Source organism: Bubalus kerabau, chromosome 11, assembly GCF_029407905.1.
Source record: "Bubalus kerabau isolate K-KA32 ecotype Philippines breed swamp buffalo chromosome 11, PCC_UOA_SB_1v2, whole genome shotgun sequence".
Taxonomy (NCBI): domain Eukaryota; kingdom Metazoa; phylum Chordata; class Mammalia; order Artiodactyla; family Bovidae; genus Bubalus; species Bubalus kerabau.
The window spans coordinates 8,573,147-8,590,763 of NC_073634.1; the positions used below are offsets into that span (position 1 = coordinate 8,573,147).

Below are 17,617 nucleotides of genomic sequence, written 5' to 3' on the forward strand. Positions count from 1 at the left end.
GCCCCCGGGCTCTAGAGGGCAGGTTCAATTGTTGTGGCACAGGGGCCTAGTTGCTCCAAGGCATGTTGGATCTTCCTGAACCAGGGATAAAACCCATGTCCCCTGCAGTGCAGACAAATTCTTATCCACTGTACTTCCAGGAAAGTCCCTCCCCATCATCTTCAACACAGTCCCGATGACCTCTCCAAAGATGCCATAGCTCTCTCTCCTCCCACTCTAGCTATCAGCCTCGCTCTGAAAGCACCAAACTTCACTTTTCTCTGATGCTTTCTCACCTTCATACCTTTTACACTGCCCTTACCTGCCTGCTCTGCTCCACAAACTCCACTTGTCTTTTAAACCCCTGTCAAAGCCAGCTCCACTGTACAGCCTTCCCTATTTTGGGTTTTGTCCAAGAGCAATTTCCAATCAATTATTTACTGTTTCTAATATAGCATTTTATATGTGTGTGTGCATGTTACATGTGTATGTTAGGTTTAATTAACTAATTCTCTGAAATTTATTTTAAATTATCGTCTGAAAGAGGGAATTTTTTTCCAGATGGATAGCCAGTTGCCCTAACCACCATTTATTGAGTAGTTCATTATTTTTACACTGACTTGAAATACCACCTTGACTCTTTGTTAAACTGGTCTGGAACTTCCCTGGCAGTCCAGAGGTTAAGATTCTGCACTGCCAATGTTGGGAGGTGCAGGTTTGATCCCTGGTCAGGGAACTAAGATCCCACAGATTAGGAAAAAATATTTGTAACATGTATAATAAACACTTTTTTAAAAGCTGATCTGCTTCAATACTCTCTTTCCATTGATCTATTTGCTGTTCATGGATCATTAACAGAATGACTGCTACAACATAATTGCTTTATACATTTTCACATTAACAAAGTATGGTTCTTTTTAAAAGAAATTTCTTTCATATTCCTGAATGTTTTCTTTCCCAATTTAATTTCAAGAATCAGTATTAAGATTCTATGAAAAGTCATTTTAGAAATTTAATAAGAATTGTGCTGACTTTATAGATTAATTTGCAAGCAGTTGAACCTTTAATAACATTGAATGTTGTCAAGGATCATGATGTACCTTTTTATTTATTCACATATTCTTTTATATCCTACAGTAGAGTTCTGTACACTTATTTTCTCATATATTCCATATTTATTTTTTCATTTAGTTCTCAGTATTTTATAGATTTTTAAGCTAGTCACATTTTCTAATAAACATTTTTCAATTTGTTTTCACTTAAGTCTAAGAAACAAGCACATTTTCTTTCTAAGGGAAGAAAATTATTCCTGAAAATAGTTTTCTTTAACTCTGGCTATTTCAGTAAACTCTTATTCATTCTGATAATTTGCCAATTGATTCTTTTGGATTGTGGGGGAGTAGATAACCACATCATTTTAAACAATGAGAGTTTCCATCTTTTGCTTCAATTTCATTACTTTATTATTGGGTTTCCATGATGGCTCAGAAGTAAAGAATCCAGCTGCAATGCAAGAGATGCAAGAGACACAGGTTTGATCCCTGAGTCAGGAAGATCCCCTGGAAGAGGAAATGGCAATCCGCTTCAATATCTTGCCTAGGAAATCCCACAGACAGAGAAGCCTCATGGGCTATAATCTGTGGGGTCACAAACAGTTGGACACAACTGAGCACGCATATATTTATTATTATTTTTTGTTTGTACTGATTGGCTAAAAATCTCTCTGTGTCAGTTGGTTTGGCTGTCATAACAGAAGACCACAGACTGGGTGGCTTAAACAACGGAAATTAACTTTCTCCCAGTTTGGAGACTAGAAGTCTGAGATCAAGGTTCCAGCAAGGTTGTTTCTGACAAGACGTTTCTCCTCTGCTTGCAGACAGAGCCTTCGTCCTGTGTCCTTTTCCAGCCTTTTCTCTGTGAGCACGTAGCAGGAGTGGGGGTAGCACGCTAGTGTTCTTTCTTCTTATAAAGGACACCAGTCCTATTGGCTTAGGGCTCCATCCTTATACCTCATTTAACCTTAGTTAGCTCCTTTAAAGCTGTTTCCAAATAAAGTCACCTTGAGGGGTCAAGGCTTGAACACAATTCAGTCTATACCAATGTTTTTGAATAATATCAATGCAGGTTTTTTCTCAGTTTTTCCTTTTCCCATTTCTGAATTATTATTAAAAATAATTTTTCATCCTGAATATGAGAAACAATGAATTCAAAATATGCAAAGGAAACAAATTTGATACAAGTCAGTTATCCTATAGGTTTATTTGAAAAATGTATGTTTGCGCATAGAGTACCCAGTTGACTGGTAGACACAGACCAGATGTTTGAAAAGTAATTGTTGACTGATGCTTTATAGAACTTTGCTTTTATAGAATTTATAGAACACAAATCTTTGCTATTATGTGTGTGTTTTGTGTCTATAATGTCCATAAGCTATTGTATTCAATATGATACAGATAAGAGGTTTATGTTCAAAAAGCAATCATTCATTTTTTTTCTTTCATTCAGTAGACTTGCTGTTCAACTGTATTTTAATACAAAAGACATCTTCTCTCTGTGGTGTTTAAATACCTTGGTTATTCTCCTTGAACCAAATTGGTAAATACTGTAATAAATAGAAATCTATATTTCTTATTGGATCAAAAAAGTAAGCAAAATATTATGGCTATAGTTTATAATTCCACTTTGTTATGAATTAGAAATTTTTTGACAAAATATCACATTTTAAGTCATAAATAAATAGTTCATGCTGAGCAGCTTCTACCAAAACTTACTCTCCTAATCCTTAAAAGCAAAAATTAAAGATATGCATGGTGAAAAAAATCCTAAAGCTATTTTGTATCTGCCGTGTATGTTACACTTTTTGCAAGCTAGCTGATTTCATTCTTCTTCTATCTCATATCCAATCTCAAGGAGGCTCTTTTTAGAAAAAAATAACACATCGACTAAAATCCCACACTTTTAGTGACATGTACCTTGAGTCCAAATCCCTGGTTTGCATCCTTGATGGCTGAGTGATCTTGGCAAGTTCCTTACTCTTTCCCAGCCTCAATTTCTCCATTCATAAAATTAGGAAAGAAACACATTCCTAATGGGTTTCCTGCAAGATTGCATAAAATAACCTATATGATATTCTAAATGAAAGCTCAATAGATGAAGTAATTTTGCTATTATTATTAAACACTGTCATAATTTCTTTAATACTGATTTAATTTGAAAACTTTACTTGTTCATAGAAATGAATCTGCAGAAACCTTAAGAAGTCTAATTTCCAACCATACTTAATTTTTGAAAAACCCTAATTGAACTTCTGAGTTACTTGTAAGGTTATATCCAGGACTACAAATGTTGTTCACAGATGCACCAAAGATTATAAAACATCCTTTGTTAGTGGTGGAAAATAAACAGCTTCTTACAAAATAAGACTTCATCCTTCAAGAGTTTATAGATTTATGCCCAGTGCTTTGATTTTTTAAAAAAAGAAAAAGCCTTTTTTTTTTTTCGAGTCAGAAATGTTTCTCAAACCACTATAGAATAGCAATTATGACTCTCCACTTTTTATTTTTATTGCTGGTTTGAAAAGATGACTCTACAATGCCTACATACACCAGGAAGATATTATTCTACAAATAAGGGCCCAGCATGACATTTATGAGAAAGCCATTCCTCCTGCGCAAAGCTGATTTGTGCTCAGCCCATGCGTTCCAAGGCATTGCAAATAAAGGTACCTTCTCCACCCGGCTGGTCAGACACAGGGTGAAGGGTTGTCTGTGCCGGTGGAATTTCAGGAAATGCTCAGCTCCTGTCCCAGCAGAACACATTTGTGGCCAGCAAAAAGAATCTGGACTTTGAAGATGAAATATCTTGCCCAGTTCCCATCCATCTTGGCCATCTATTGCTTCTGCCTGCTACAAATTCCTTCCTCAGGTAAGGGGACCCCCTTCCAGGAGACCCCAGCTGGTCTGAGCGCTAAGGAAGACTGGGACAGACCTTGATCCTTCAAGGCACTTCTGGAAGGAGTCTAGCTTGATTTCCTCACCCACCCTCTAGAAATGGCTTCCATCAGAGAGGAGGGACAAAGCTAGATGTCACAGCCTTTTAGGAGGTTACTTTCCCATGTGGAACTGCCTTTAAACAGCTCTTGCCCTGGGGCTGGCCCCAGGATGTGCCACTGAAACTGTGAGGAATATGAGTCAGGGGGCAACTCCAACATGTTAGTCATATGTAGTAATATGTGACCGTATACAGAACTTCAGGGTTCTATATGTGGTCTTAGAACTCTGAAGACATGAGAGCAGAGATGGTAATAATTCTGAGCTTACAGTCCCAAAGACTGAAGATTGAGGGACCATTGGAGAGGGGCAGTGTAGAAGTGAACACAGGAAAAAGAAATCTTTTCATAGTCTTTCCTCTGGATTGGACAAGGATGTTGGGAGGGGTGGTGGTGGGGAAGTAGGGTGGGGGCAGTGTCCCAAGAAGCGCCTGTCTTCCAAGGCTTGGGCGCTGTCCGAGGTGCTGACGGGACACGGGCGGTTGCATCAACAACTGAGAATCAGTGCGTTTGTAGGGAACAAGGGTTAGGCATGGGGTTCGTAGTCAAAATTTCTTACCCATCTCCAGGTAACTCGCTATATGATACAGGAAGTAGTGGAAGCTCCTGTTGGAAACATAGTTATTTCAAAATTTTAGATTTTTCCATTAGAATTTTGGTTTAAGGAGTAGAATATCTGTGAAAATATATTTGACCAGAAAATACACTTCAAATAGCATATTTGTTTTTCCGTGTTCTGCGGTGTAATCACAAAGCCTGGGCGTTGCAAGGAACCATGGAATTTATCTAGTTTAGCCCCTCAAAAGAGCAGGGATCACCTCTATGGTTTCCCTATTTGATTACTTTCAGTGACACTCAGCTCATTACCAGACCAAGTCAGCCAGTATCTGCCTCCCCTGGTTTCCAAAAGCATCTTATTAATATTACAATGTCTTATTACCTTTTATTTACCTGCTTACATATTTATACTCACCTCCCTCTTTTTATAATTTAATTTTCTGTTCCCTGAGGATGGGGTCCTTATGATCTTTATCATCATATTGTTAACACAGAAACTCTTAATAAATCCTTAGGGGATTGTTTCGAATTAATTTGCATTTTTGAATACCTCCAGTCAGCAAAAACTTTTTTACATCAAGCTGCAATATGATCACATGTACTTTCTAACCATTAGCCTTAGTTCTGCCCTTTGGGGATATACAGAATAAGACTAATATTTCTTATGACAGTTCTCAAAATAGTTGGAGGCAGTTAACACATGCTTCATAATTTTTCTCTTGGTGAAGGAAACCTACGCTCAGTTCCATCAGCTCACCACATATCCTATCATTTCAGGTAGGACTATTACCTTTCAAGGTTGGGACAGTGTTATTTGCATATAGTATTATTTTCTTGGCTCAAAGCAAGACACCAGAGAGCAAAATATCACTGAATATTAAAAAACAATACTACTCTTGAGTCAGATATTCCCTGTTTCAGATTTTAAAAATCTGAATTGGGTGTCTCATATTTATCCCATTTAATTTCATCTTGTTAGTTTTGATCTATCCTGCAGCTGATTCTTTCAGTTGCAGTATTAACTATTTTTTCAAGTGTTGTGTTGTATGCAAATGAGATGAAGACTTCATTTAGGTCAGATAAAAATCGACAGGCAGAGGGTTCAGGTACATGCCAGTAGCAACTTTCCCCATAATCCTACCCCTGAAGTGTCTGATGAGGCAGAGAGACAAATGGCCATATTTCTTTAAAGTTCCAGGACCAACTCTATTGCACATACTTATTTTTTTTTTAAACAATGGTTGCATTTTATTAATATAATTAGGAGAAAGATAAAAAACGAAATAGAAGTGTATTGTAGTGGTAAATACAAGGTTTTGAGGAGGTTGCTTTTTAAATTAATTTTTATTGGAGTATAGCTGATTTACAGTGTTGTGTTAGTTTCTGCTGTACAGCAAAGTGAATCAGCTGTATGTATACGTATATCTCCTCTTATTGACACCATTTCTTGATATCCTGTCCCTACGCATTCCATGTAAATACAAATTGAGCTATCACCTAGGTGTTTTTTCCTCTTCTTTCCTGACTTGCTAACTCTTGGTAAATATGAAAAACCATGCAATTTTAAGTTAATTTTGGCACAAGCCTGAGATTTGCTAGTGGTAGGTAGAAATGTGTTTTCTTTGTCAGTCCTTTTAACAATGCCATATTAATAGAATCACTGTATGTTTTTCATGGTAAAGATTGAAAAGTTGATGCTACTACCTCTTTTTTCCTAATGGAGGTTTTTATGATTTCTCACAATAGGATTTCCTCAACCTTTAGCTGATGCTTCAGATGGCCTGGATATTGTGAAGTTTGAGGTACAGCATTGTTCAGTAATGTGAGATTTTTATTTAGTCTTAACCTTGAAAATATCATGTGGACAATGTTCACTTAAAACTATTTTCAGATCAAACTATTTTCAGATCAGATTCTTGGCTACAGCAGAAACTCACTGTTGTCATTTTCATGGCCTCATTTAAATTATCTTGGGAGTTGTGTTGAAATTCATGGCCGCTGTGGGAGAAGATAATGCAAGGTTCATAAAGGAAACAATTTTAGAATTTAATTTTAATTCTATTGATTAAGGAATTTGTACTTATCTTTGATTCATTTTCCTAATTTTTTTTAGCGGATGGCATATTGGGCAAGTCTTTCTAGACAACCTAAGGTAAAAAAAATTGATGTACATAAGATAATTCTTACAATGTACCTGTTTATGCTGTAATCAATATCTGTAAATAAGCACTCTTTTGCAACCTACAGAATTCTGTGTGTATGCATTGTGCATATAAAAATATGGTTTTAGGAAATAACAAGTGAATCTCCTAAATAGAAATGACTATAAAATATTGGTAGTCCATCTGCATTCTTAGAATTATCATAGTCACATATACACGTCATATACATAATCACATGCTGAGCTGTGCTTAGTTGCTCAGTCGTGTCCTACTTTGCGACCCCATGGACTGTAGCCCACCATGCTCCTCTGTCCATGGGATTCTCTAGGCAAGAACACTGGAGTGGGTTGCCATCCCCTCCTCCAGGGGATCATTCCAACCCAGGGATCAAACCCAGGTCTCCCACATTTCAGGCAGATTTTTTACCATCTGAGCCACCAGGGAAGCCGAAGAACACTGGAGTGGGTGGCCTATCCCTTCTTCCGGGGAATCTTCCCAACCCAGGAATTGAACCAGGGTCTCCTGCATTGCAGGTAGATTCTTCACCAGCTGAGCTACCTGGGAAGCCCACATAATCACATATATACATATAATTGCATACTATGCGGGGATACAGTACTGATCCAAATGGACAGAATTACTTGCTTTCATGGAACTTATATTCTATCTTGTAGACTGGGGAAATAGTCTACAAGATAGATAACTAAAATTTTAAAAAACATTTTTTTCTCTAAAAAGAAAAGAATAAAGCAAGGAAAGTGCATATGATTTTGAGGGTTGGCGTTCATCACCTAGAAAATCATCTTCAAATTTTTTGTTTTGACTTGGAAAGTAATGGCATAAAGTTGATAAACATGGTAAAAAAATATTGTTTACCTGATATGTGTCCAGAACATGCGCACACACACACACACACACATATACACCACACATACACAACACACACACTTCTTGAACAGATGCTCACAAAGAGACCAGGAGTTGTAAAAGTAGTAAATACTTTCGGCTGATTTAGAAATGGTGATGGTAAGGAAGTAGAGAGTTAATGTCCATTGAGCCTCTGCTGTTCATAGTTTAGGTTCATTTGTGTGTGTGTGTCCATATGTATGTGTGTGTCCATATGCATGTGTGTGTCCATATGCATGCATGTGCGTGTACGTGCATAACACAGAGAGAAAGAGAGAACTAATTAAGTATTGGTTACTGAAGAAACGCTCCACAAAGTTTGTAGGAAGATCTACGCACAGCAACAAAATCAAAGTGTTTCTGACAGCTTTCATTTCTGTCTTGATTGAAGTTTGAGCTGATTCAACAATGTTTATAAATGAGATGAGATCAGTCAGTACTATAAATGAGATGAGACCAATAGTAACCAGATATTTGCAGTACATCTTGGAGTAGGATATGCTGCCAGTACAGCTTTTCCTGGGCTGTCATTCATGCAGACAGAACAAAGTGATGCTCTAACAAGGATTTACAAATTAAAAGCTAGGTTTTCTGAAACAAACAAACAAACAAACAAAAACAGTGAAGATTCATGTAGAGAGATTTTAGCAGGGGAAATTGGTCTATATGAACCAACCCTCAAAACACTGAATTCTAGCATATGCCCAGGAGCAAATTAAAAGTTGCAACCATTATTTTATCCCACCTCTTAGTCAGATGGCCATCTGGGAATTGATTAGGGTATTGCTTCAATGAATTATAAAGTGTTTTCCCTGAAGATCGAGAGGGTAAAATAAGATTAAGTTTTAAGGTAATGTTATTGCTGGCAAATTTCCTTTTTGCAAGATTCCACATCAACTACAGCCTTATTAAGGTGGTAAAATGATTTCCTTTTAGACTGCCAGTTTATTTCGTAATATTCAGGTAAGTCAAGAAGGTATCTGCTGTAATTTCTACTGGAAGCCTGCCCTAGTAAAATTCTATGTGACATCCTCACTATTCTCTTTTCAGGATAATCAAGACATATACAAAAGGGTGAGTACTACCAGCCCAGTAACGAAGTATGCAATTACTACACTTTCGGCAAGTGACACTTAGAATTAAAATCAATCTTTTTTCCCTCTTATTTAGTTTTTATTTCACTACTCCAGAACTCAGGAGCCGGTGCATCCAGTTAAAACAGGGGTCAGTATTTTATCATAATCATCTTTCTGTAAAAGTCACTTTCCTCTGCCTGCCTTTGTCCCTTCTCATTTAATATAGGCAGATAGGGACTTCCCTGGTGGTCTTGTGGTTAAAACGTCGCCTATCAATGTAGGGGGTGCAGGTTCGAGTCAGGGAACTATGATCCCACGTGCCTCGGGGCCAAAAAACCCAAAGCACAAAACAGAAGCAATACTGTAACAAATTCAATAAAGACTTTAAAAAATGGTTCACATCAAAAAAATCTTTAATATATGCAGATAAATAGAAAAGCAGGGGACTTACACTCTTGGTGCTTTTTTCCGAGGACTACAAGGATCATTTCTCTCCCTCTGTGAGGAAGGGGCCAGGGAGGTCAACAGATCTGAAAAGCTAGAGAACACATTACAGAGAAGGAAAAATTAGTGAGAAATCACTTTTTATTATGCACTTAAACACAGGGACAAGAAGAGCCTGGTAAAGACTGAACTCTGTTTACATTGCTCATTATTACCTTTTGTTTTTAAATTTTGGAAAACTACTTTGTTAAGTGTAAAGTGCCATATTCCCAACAGTAATCCATGGATGTCTTCTGTCACTGTCACAGAGTAATATGTGCTGTGGGAATTAAAAGCATCACCTCTAATTTTCTTATTATAAATTTGAATTATCCTCAGGGAGAGATTGTTGAATTTCTACAGGGTATGATTTGGAGAATACTGGGAAGATCATAGAATAGAATTTTTACTAGAATTTCAATCCAGTCACAGTGATTGAAATTATACTATTAGAAAGTTGCTTGTTTAATCAAGACTTTCCAAGTCTTCAGGAAGACCCTTAAAAACAAGCACACGAACAAACATACAAATACCAAGCAAAATGTTTTTTTCCTTAGAGGCAAAGACTCAAGAGTAGTATCGATTCAGTCATGGGGATCAGGTAAAGAGGGGAAATCATCAAGACAGGCCATGGGCGCTGCAAGTGGGGCAACGTCAGTAATGGAAGGGGCTTCCCCGCAGCCCAGTGGTTAAGACTTTGCCTTCCAATGCAGGGGGTGCAAGTTCAATCCCTGGTTGGGGAGCTAAGATCCTACATGCCTCACAGCCAAAAAACCAAAGCATAAGACAGGAGCAATATTGTAAAAATTCAATCAGGACTTTAAAAATGGTTCACATCAAAAAATCTTTAAGAAATAAAAATGGGAGGGAAAAGATAAATTCCATGCCTATGATGCAAGTTAACTTTTGTTGTTGTTGTTCAGTCACTAAGTCATGTCGGACTCTTCTCTTTTGCGACCCCATGGTCTGTAGGCTCCTCTGTCCATGGGACTTCCCAGGCAAGAGTACTGGAATGGGCTGCCATTTTCTTCTTCAGGGGATCTTCCCAACCCAGGGGTCAAACCCATGTCTCCTGCATTGACAGGTGGATTCTTTACCACTGTGCCACCAGGGAAACAAAAATTAAGTTTTCCTTTGAGCCAAAATACCTGGGGAGAATTCACAGGACTAGATAAGGTAGGGTGTGAATGTCTGAGTGTGTGCTGGGCAGTCACAGAAGAGACATTCAGGGAAATAAGATGCATTGGGTGGTGGTGATGAATGGCACCTTTTAGCCTTGTCCCTTAGAGGAGGGGAGCACACCTGGAGAGCAGAGAGCATCTTCACAGAGATGCTTCTGTGAGATGAAGTGTTCCACTCTATGACAGATGTTTGGGGTTAACACAGATACAAGTCTGATTTCTCCTAAGGGAATATTTTTAAGTGATGTGTTGGAATGAAATGTGTGAGCCAGGCAAGCGATTCTTTATTGATATCATAAAACTTCAGGCTTAGGCTTGGAATCAGATTTTACTCTGAAAATTAAACCCATTTGTAAGAGGGTGAGCAGACAGGATTGCGCATATCCCTGGGCTCCGTCCTGGCACCATCTGACCCTCACTGCCTCTTTGCCAGTTTCCTCCCGTGCACCCTCTAATGCGTCTGGCAGCCAAGCTTGCTGATCGAAGGATGAAGACATTTTGGCGGCGCGTATGTACTTTTTCCTTCCACCATACTGTTAATACTGCTAAAAGTTCACTTCGCTGTGGTGAATGCCTTTTGTCGCCTTGGGTGGTGCTCTCTGGCATTTCCTCCTTGTACAAGCTTCACACCGTGGCTGCAGGGCAGGGGTGGGGGAGGGGCTGTGGTCCAGCTTCCTGACCATCTTCTCCTCATCTGTGCTCTTCATCCTTTTCCATTTTAATTTTTGTGCCATTTTTTTCACTTTCCCTGCCCCTTCTTATTCTTCCTCATGACATAGACACCTGCCCTGGTCATACACAGTGCTTCCCATTGTCCCACCTGCTCCTTTATTCTTATCTCAGAGATTTGTTTCTTTTGTTTTTTTAAAAATATTTTTAATTATTTATATTTGGCTGCTCTGGGTCTTAGGTGCAACATCAGAGCTTTGTTTCTTAAAAAAAAAAAAAAAAACTCATACTAACACAATGTTGTAAATCAGCTATGTACTAATATTAAATAAAAATTAAATTTTAAAAATGAATCATTTTGATTAAAATTTTTTTAAGTTTAGCTATGACTGGTTTCAATAATGGGCTTCCCAGGTGGCATTAGTGGTAAAGAAGCCACCTGCCAATGCAGAAGATGCAAGAGACATGGGTTTGATCCCTGGGTCGGGAAGATCCCCTGGAGAAGGGAATGGCAACCCACTCCAGTATTTTTCCCTGGAGAATCCCATGGACAGAGGAACCTGGTGGACTATAGTCCATAGGGTTGCAAAGAGTCAGACATGACTGAAGCGACTTAGCATTGCATTGCAGTTTCAGTAATAGCTGAACCTGTTGAAAAGGTCCATCAAGGTTTTGTTGCATGAGACCAAAGCAAAGAAACACAATTTTTGGACAATGTGAGCCCAAGTAAGATGACCAACTCATTGCAGTTGGCCCAGGACATGCCTAGGTTTAGCTCTGAAAATGCCAAGACCCCAGAAAACTGCTCGCTTCCTGAGAAGCCAGTTGGTCACCCCGAGCACAGGCCATCACAGCCTATCTGCTCAGATGCTGACAGCGGGCTCCAGCTTGAGTCACCCTCCACTACGGGCCACATTTACTGGCAAAGATGAGCTGAAAAACTGAAATAGTTTATCCTTGAAAAATATGCCTAAGCCAGGAGTCAATTTCAAGTGGTGCTGTTGGGAAGAACAAGCACGTTTAACATTGTCCTAGACCTTGGCCTAGACCTAGGCAACTCAATCAAGAAAACATCCTCACCTTCCAGAATATGAAATTGTAATTGTCTCCAAGGCTAGCTGTCTCCTTGAATGACTTTTTTGCATCTGACTTCTGGTTATCTTAGAATGGAACCAGGGAGGGGCCAGGTCACAGCACCACGGCAAGCGGGAGCAGGGGATGAGTTTCCTATTAAATGAACCCGGTCCTCATTCTTTTACAGGATTCCAGGGCCACTGCAGCAGATTTTACCAAAAAGGTAGGTAAACCTTATGGTGAATGCCATCCCCAAAAAGAAAGATCTGCATCTCCTAGAGATGGGGGAATGCTTGCAGGCTCTTTGGATCACTTCTGCAAAGAACTGGCCTCACACTACACTCTGGAATTCTCTGAGGCTGAGCATCTAATTTGGGGTTTCCCTGGGCTTGTCCTGGAGCAGAAAGGAACCAAGGAGCCATGCCCCTGGATGGTACTATTTCATGTCAGTTCTTACAGATGAGTCACATGGGGCCATCTGCTCCTGGAGATTTGTGTTCTGGCTCAGGGGCCCACAGGCCAGTTGTGCAAATCTGGGGAGGGATCCTGCAGGTAGCATGAACCCCATGTATCAATACCTGTGCTGCTTCTAGTTGACCATGAACCATAAGAACCTGGGACCTTGTTAAAATTCAAATGGCTGGGCCCCAACCCCGGAGAATCAGTGGGCACCTGAGGTTTTGCATTTCTAACAAGCTCCCGGGTGTCGTTGATGTTTTGTGTCTGGGGACCACACTTTGGAAACTACTGCCATAGACATCTTTGAAAGACCTTTGGCACAGCCTGATCGGGTAACAGTTTGTGTTTTTATATTGCAGGATTACACTGCCACCTTGGGAAGACCGTTTTTCCTTTTCAGGGTAAAGCATGTTTCTTCTTTTCTTTTTTTCACCCTGATTCTGTTCTACCTCCCCCATTATGGAGTTATTACTGAATGAGCCTGGCCAGGGCCCCCTGGGGAACTGTTGAGTCACTGAGGGAACTTTCTCACCCTTAGGGCGTGAGTCATCACTTGGAAAGGCAAAGGTCCAGCGGGACACAGGCTGAGCACAGGAGGGCTCCGGGAGGAGCTCAGGGGTGGGAGGCAGGAGCTACGTTGATGGACAGATGCGGGGACCAACCATAGCTGGAGTCCATTTTCCCTAGCATGAAGGTCCAGAAAACTTGGCCCTCTCCCGGGAATAGGAGTCTACTGGTCCTTCTCCCAATGGGACTTGAAGCCTCTTGCAAAAGTCACATATGGTCTTTTAGTTCTTGGTGTACCACTCACTAGCTGTTTCACCCCTTAGATCTTCAGTGTTTGCATCAGAAAAACGTGTGAGTCAGATTAAGCGTATGTTCCTCCATCTTCATTCTGTGGTCACTGGTGCTAAGAGATGCTCTGCAAAGATCAAATACGGTCAAAACCACTGCACCTGACACCCCAGAGTTTACAGAGCACACTTCCATGTCCTCAGGAAACAAGCTCTTTAATGTGGCTCAATCATACATTTCCAAACTTACTTAACCACAGAAATTCTTCCCACCTCCACGACACCCCAAGTACACCTTTTAAACCTGCATGCCCTGTTGGTGGTTGTTCTCTGGAAAGTGCTTGCAGAAACAGTTGGTCTGGGTCTCCATGGTGTCTTTAGGGTGAGAAACCTCGTGATGAATGGTTTGGGGATGGTCCTGCCGTATAAACAGAGGCTGAGGGATGGAGTGGTGGGGTGGGGGACAGTGTCAGGGATGTAGGAGCAGCAGGGGTCCCAGGGCACTGTCCAGAGGACCCACAGACCCACTTCCAAGCTGAGCACCCAAGGAAGCTGCTAACATCCCAGTTAGGAGAACAGAAACTTAGGGTAGTAGAGAAAGAGTCTGGAATCAAGAATCAGATTCCAGGCAGTTTGGTCTCAGCACTATAAGTGGCTCCTTTTTGTTTGTTTGTTTGTTTTCCAGCCAAGGAATGGAAGAAACCTTGACTTTGACACCTGGTAGGATTGTCCAAGGTCAGCCTCTCTGCAACTCTTCTCCAAATAAATGTTTTATGTCAGACATGGGGAAGTGAGAGGCAGCCAGAGGGGTGATAGTTCCAAAAAGTGGGGACCATGTGGAACCCCTAAGGACCTCTACTCCCTCCCTTTCATGCTCTCAGCATCACAGAGACCCCACTGCAGCCTGGCATTGTCCCAAATAAGGCAGTCTTTGCAGGTGCGCTGTCTCCAGCAGCCGCTGTGAGGAGGCAGAAGCTTTTGTGACTTCTCACTGGGCCCTTGTGATGAGGCAAATCCACCTATCTGGGATGCTTGGTGGGGAGGAGTTTTCTATTGTGGGAGCATTTCCGACTACAGCCAGGCCAGACTATTCCCTCCATTCAGTTATGCTCAGAGACCCCGAGGTGAAATCTCAGGGGATTTCTAGGCTTCTGGCCTGTGATGGTGTTGGGGGAGTCTGCAAGAAGGCAACGCTGGACCTTCTCTGTCTCTTACAATGATGTGGTTCCAGGAGCACGAGGCTGCTGTCCTTCAGGGGCGCCCCAGCCTCCCACCTGGAGCACAACCTGGATCAGCCAGCAGTGACGGAGGCCCTGGCAGACCAGAGTGTCTGAGAGCTCTGTCCAGATGCTGGGGAGCATGCTACCCTGGCTGTACAGGGGGAGCTGGTCCCTGAGGCCATCCCCCTCACGCTGACCTAATGGCCTGATCAGTTACAGCAATAACACATCTCCTGAGTCCTGATTATGGGCCTTTACGCCATGTCAAGTGAGGCATTTTTAAATATGTTGTGTAACAACATGCCCCTCTGCTTCGTCTCCATTCTGATAATGATTCCATCTGACCTGTACATTTTTACTTTTTCTTTTCAGAATTCAATGGCAAAGGGAGTCTGGATCAGGCAATCGAGCAATTGTTTTGAACAAACGTCAAAGTTCTTTCTGTGAACGCTATTTAAAGAGGATTCTCTTGCTCTCTCTATTCACTAGAATATTCAATTATGTAAAAAATAAAGTAGCATTGACATGACATTTTCATTTCTTATTGGAAAGTGTTGGGGGAGGGATTGGATATATTTTTTAAGTGTATGTGTGTTAGTTGCTCAGTTGTGTCCAACTCTTTGTGACCCCATGAACTGTAGCCAACCAGGCTCCTCTGCCCATGGGATTTTCCAGGCAAGAATGCTGGAGTGGGTTGCCATTACCTTCTCCAGGGGAATTCTTCCCCACCAAGGAATCGAACTTGGGTCTCCTGCATTGCAGGCAGATTCTTTACTGTCTGAGCCACTGGGGAAGCTTTAAGATACATATGTTTAAAATGTGCTGGATTTGGTATTGTTTTAGCATGTCTTGACGACCTTGTTATTATTGAGAGTTGAGAGCACAGGCTTGGGAGTGTCTGGCTGGCTTCAGATCCTGACTCCACCTTTTAGTTGGAGGACTGTGGGTTGGTCACTTTCATGATAAAATGGGGCTGGTAATAACAGCATCTTCACATCATTTTTGTGATGACTGAGTAGATAGTCCATATAAAGGGCTTAGAGCGGTGGTACCCAGTGAGCACTCAGGGGGTGTTGGCTCTAGTTACACTTTGGAGATGAGTTTTTTAATACAAATGGTACCAAAAGGATTTTCCCTAATGACAGCTGCTCCTACATTGCTGACCAGGAGCTCAAAGTTACAGCATCAAGTTAACACATACTAACTCCAATATGTGGAGAAGGCAATGGCACCCCACTCCAGTACTCTTGGCTGGAAAATCCCATGGATGGAGGAGCCTGGTGGGCTGCAGTCCATGGGGTCGCTAGGAGTCGGACACAACTGAGCGACTTCACTTTGACTTTTCACTTTCATGCATTGGAGGAGGAAATGGCAACCCACTCCAGTGTTCTTGCCTGGAGAATCCCAGGGCTAGAGGAGCCTGGTGGGCTGCCGTCTATGGGGTCGCACAGAGTCGGACATTACTGAAGAGACTTAGCAGCAGCAGCAGCAACTCCAATATGATCCAATAATCCCACTTCTGGGCATTTGTTCTTGTTCAGTCACTCAGTCGTGTCCAACTCTTTGTGATCCTATGGCATATATCCAGACAAAACTATAATCTGAAAAGATACTTGCACCTCTACGCTCATGGCAGCCCTATTTACAATAGCCAAGACATGGAGACAATCTAAATATCCACTGACAGATGAATGGATTAAGAGGATGTTGTGTACATACACAAAGGAATATTACTCAGCCATAAAAATAATGAAATAATGCCATTTGCAGCAACACAGATAGACCTAGAAATTATTATACTAAGCAAAATAAGTCAGAAACAGAAAGATAAGAATCATATGCTATCACTTCAGTGTGAAATCTAAAATATGACACAAATGAACTTATCTATGAAACAGAAACAGACTCATGACATAGAGAACAGATTTGTGGTTGCCAAGGGGTGGGAGAGGAATAGACTGGGAGTTTGGGGTTAGCAAATGCAAACTATTCCATATAGAATGAATAAATCACAAGGACCTACTGTATAGCACAGAGAATTATATTTGATATCCTATAATAAACCATAATGGAAAAGAATATGAAAAGGAGTATAAATGTGTATAACTGAATCACTCTGCTGTACAGCAGAAATTAATACCACAATTATATGTCAATAAAATGAAAAAACAAACCAAAAAACTCATAAAATCCCACATACCAACTCTAGACTCTTCAAGAAGCAGTAAGTATCTGGCCTTTACCTCCTCAGGTGCCTCCTCTATAAATGACATTTGAGGGGCCCCAATGATACATGTCATGAACATAAACTGCACTCAGCCTTCTTTCTTTGAAGTCTCTCAAGCTTCTCATCATATTTAAGGGTCCTCCTTTTAAAATGCCATTTTGCCATCACACTTCTAGGGTTCAGTTTTTAGTTTTTTTATTTTATATAAAGGTTATTTTCACTTTCATAAGCTTTTGCAATAAGTCTCAATCCTATTTTCTCCTAAAGAATATTTTAAGACCTATCTGTAGACCCTACCATGCAGGATGAGTTGAGCAAGTCTACTTCCACGAGATGCTGAGCTGTGTCACTAAATGGTAGAGTCAGAATTCAAACCCAGGTTGAAACGACTCCAATACCTACTGCTCTTTACCATAACAGGCCACTTCCCAGAGACATGGAATTAGCCGTTGGGCAGGGTCAAGACAGATGATTTTCCTCACTTGATATTTTAAAGCCATTGTGTCCTCACAGTAAGAGTTACACAACCACACACGGTATTGTTTACATCGGGCCTTTTGTTTGAAACTTTGGACCTTTAAGAGAATATAGTTAAAGTAGAAAGAAAGAAAACAACTTTCAACTCAATGATAAAAGATGAAAGACCAAGAGTAAATGAACTAAATAAGTTCAGTTCAGTTCAGTCACTCAGTTGTGTCTGACTCCTTGTGACCCCATAAACCACAGCACACCAGGCCTACCTGTCCATCACCAACTCCCGGAGTGCATCCAAACCCATGTC

General features: G+C 40.8%; 1 protein-coding gene across 1 annotated transcript; it reads left to right on the top strand.

Moving 5' to 3' along the window:
• The first annotated feature begins 3,830 nt into the window (after window positions 1-3,830).
• Window positions 3,831-14,113, top strand: NMS (neuromedin S). The gene is made up of 9 exons (XM_055539059.1): window positions 3,831-3,903; window positions 6,332-6,387; window positions 6,699-6,737; window positions 8,704-8,727; window positions 8,824-8,877; window positions 10,827-10,901; window positions 12,324-12,359; window positions 12,955-12,996; window positions 14,075-14,113. The coding sequence occupies exons 1-9, from the start codon at window positions 3,831-3,833 to the stop codon at window positions 14,111-14,113; spliced, it is 438 nt and encodes a 145-aa protein (XP_055395034.1).
• Window positions 14,114-17,617: the final 3,504 nt, after the last annotated feature.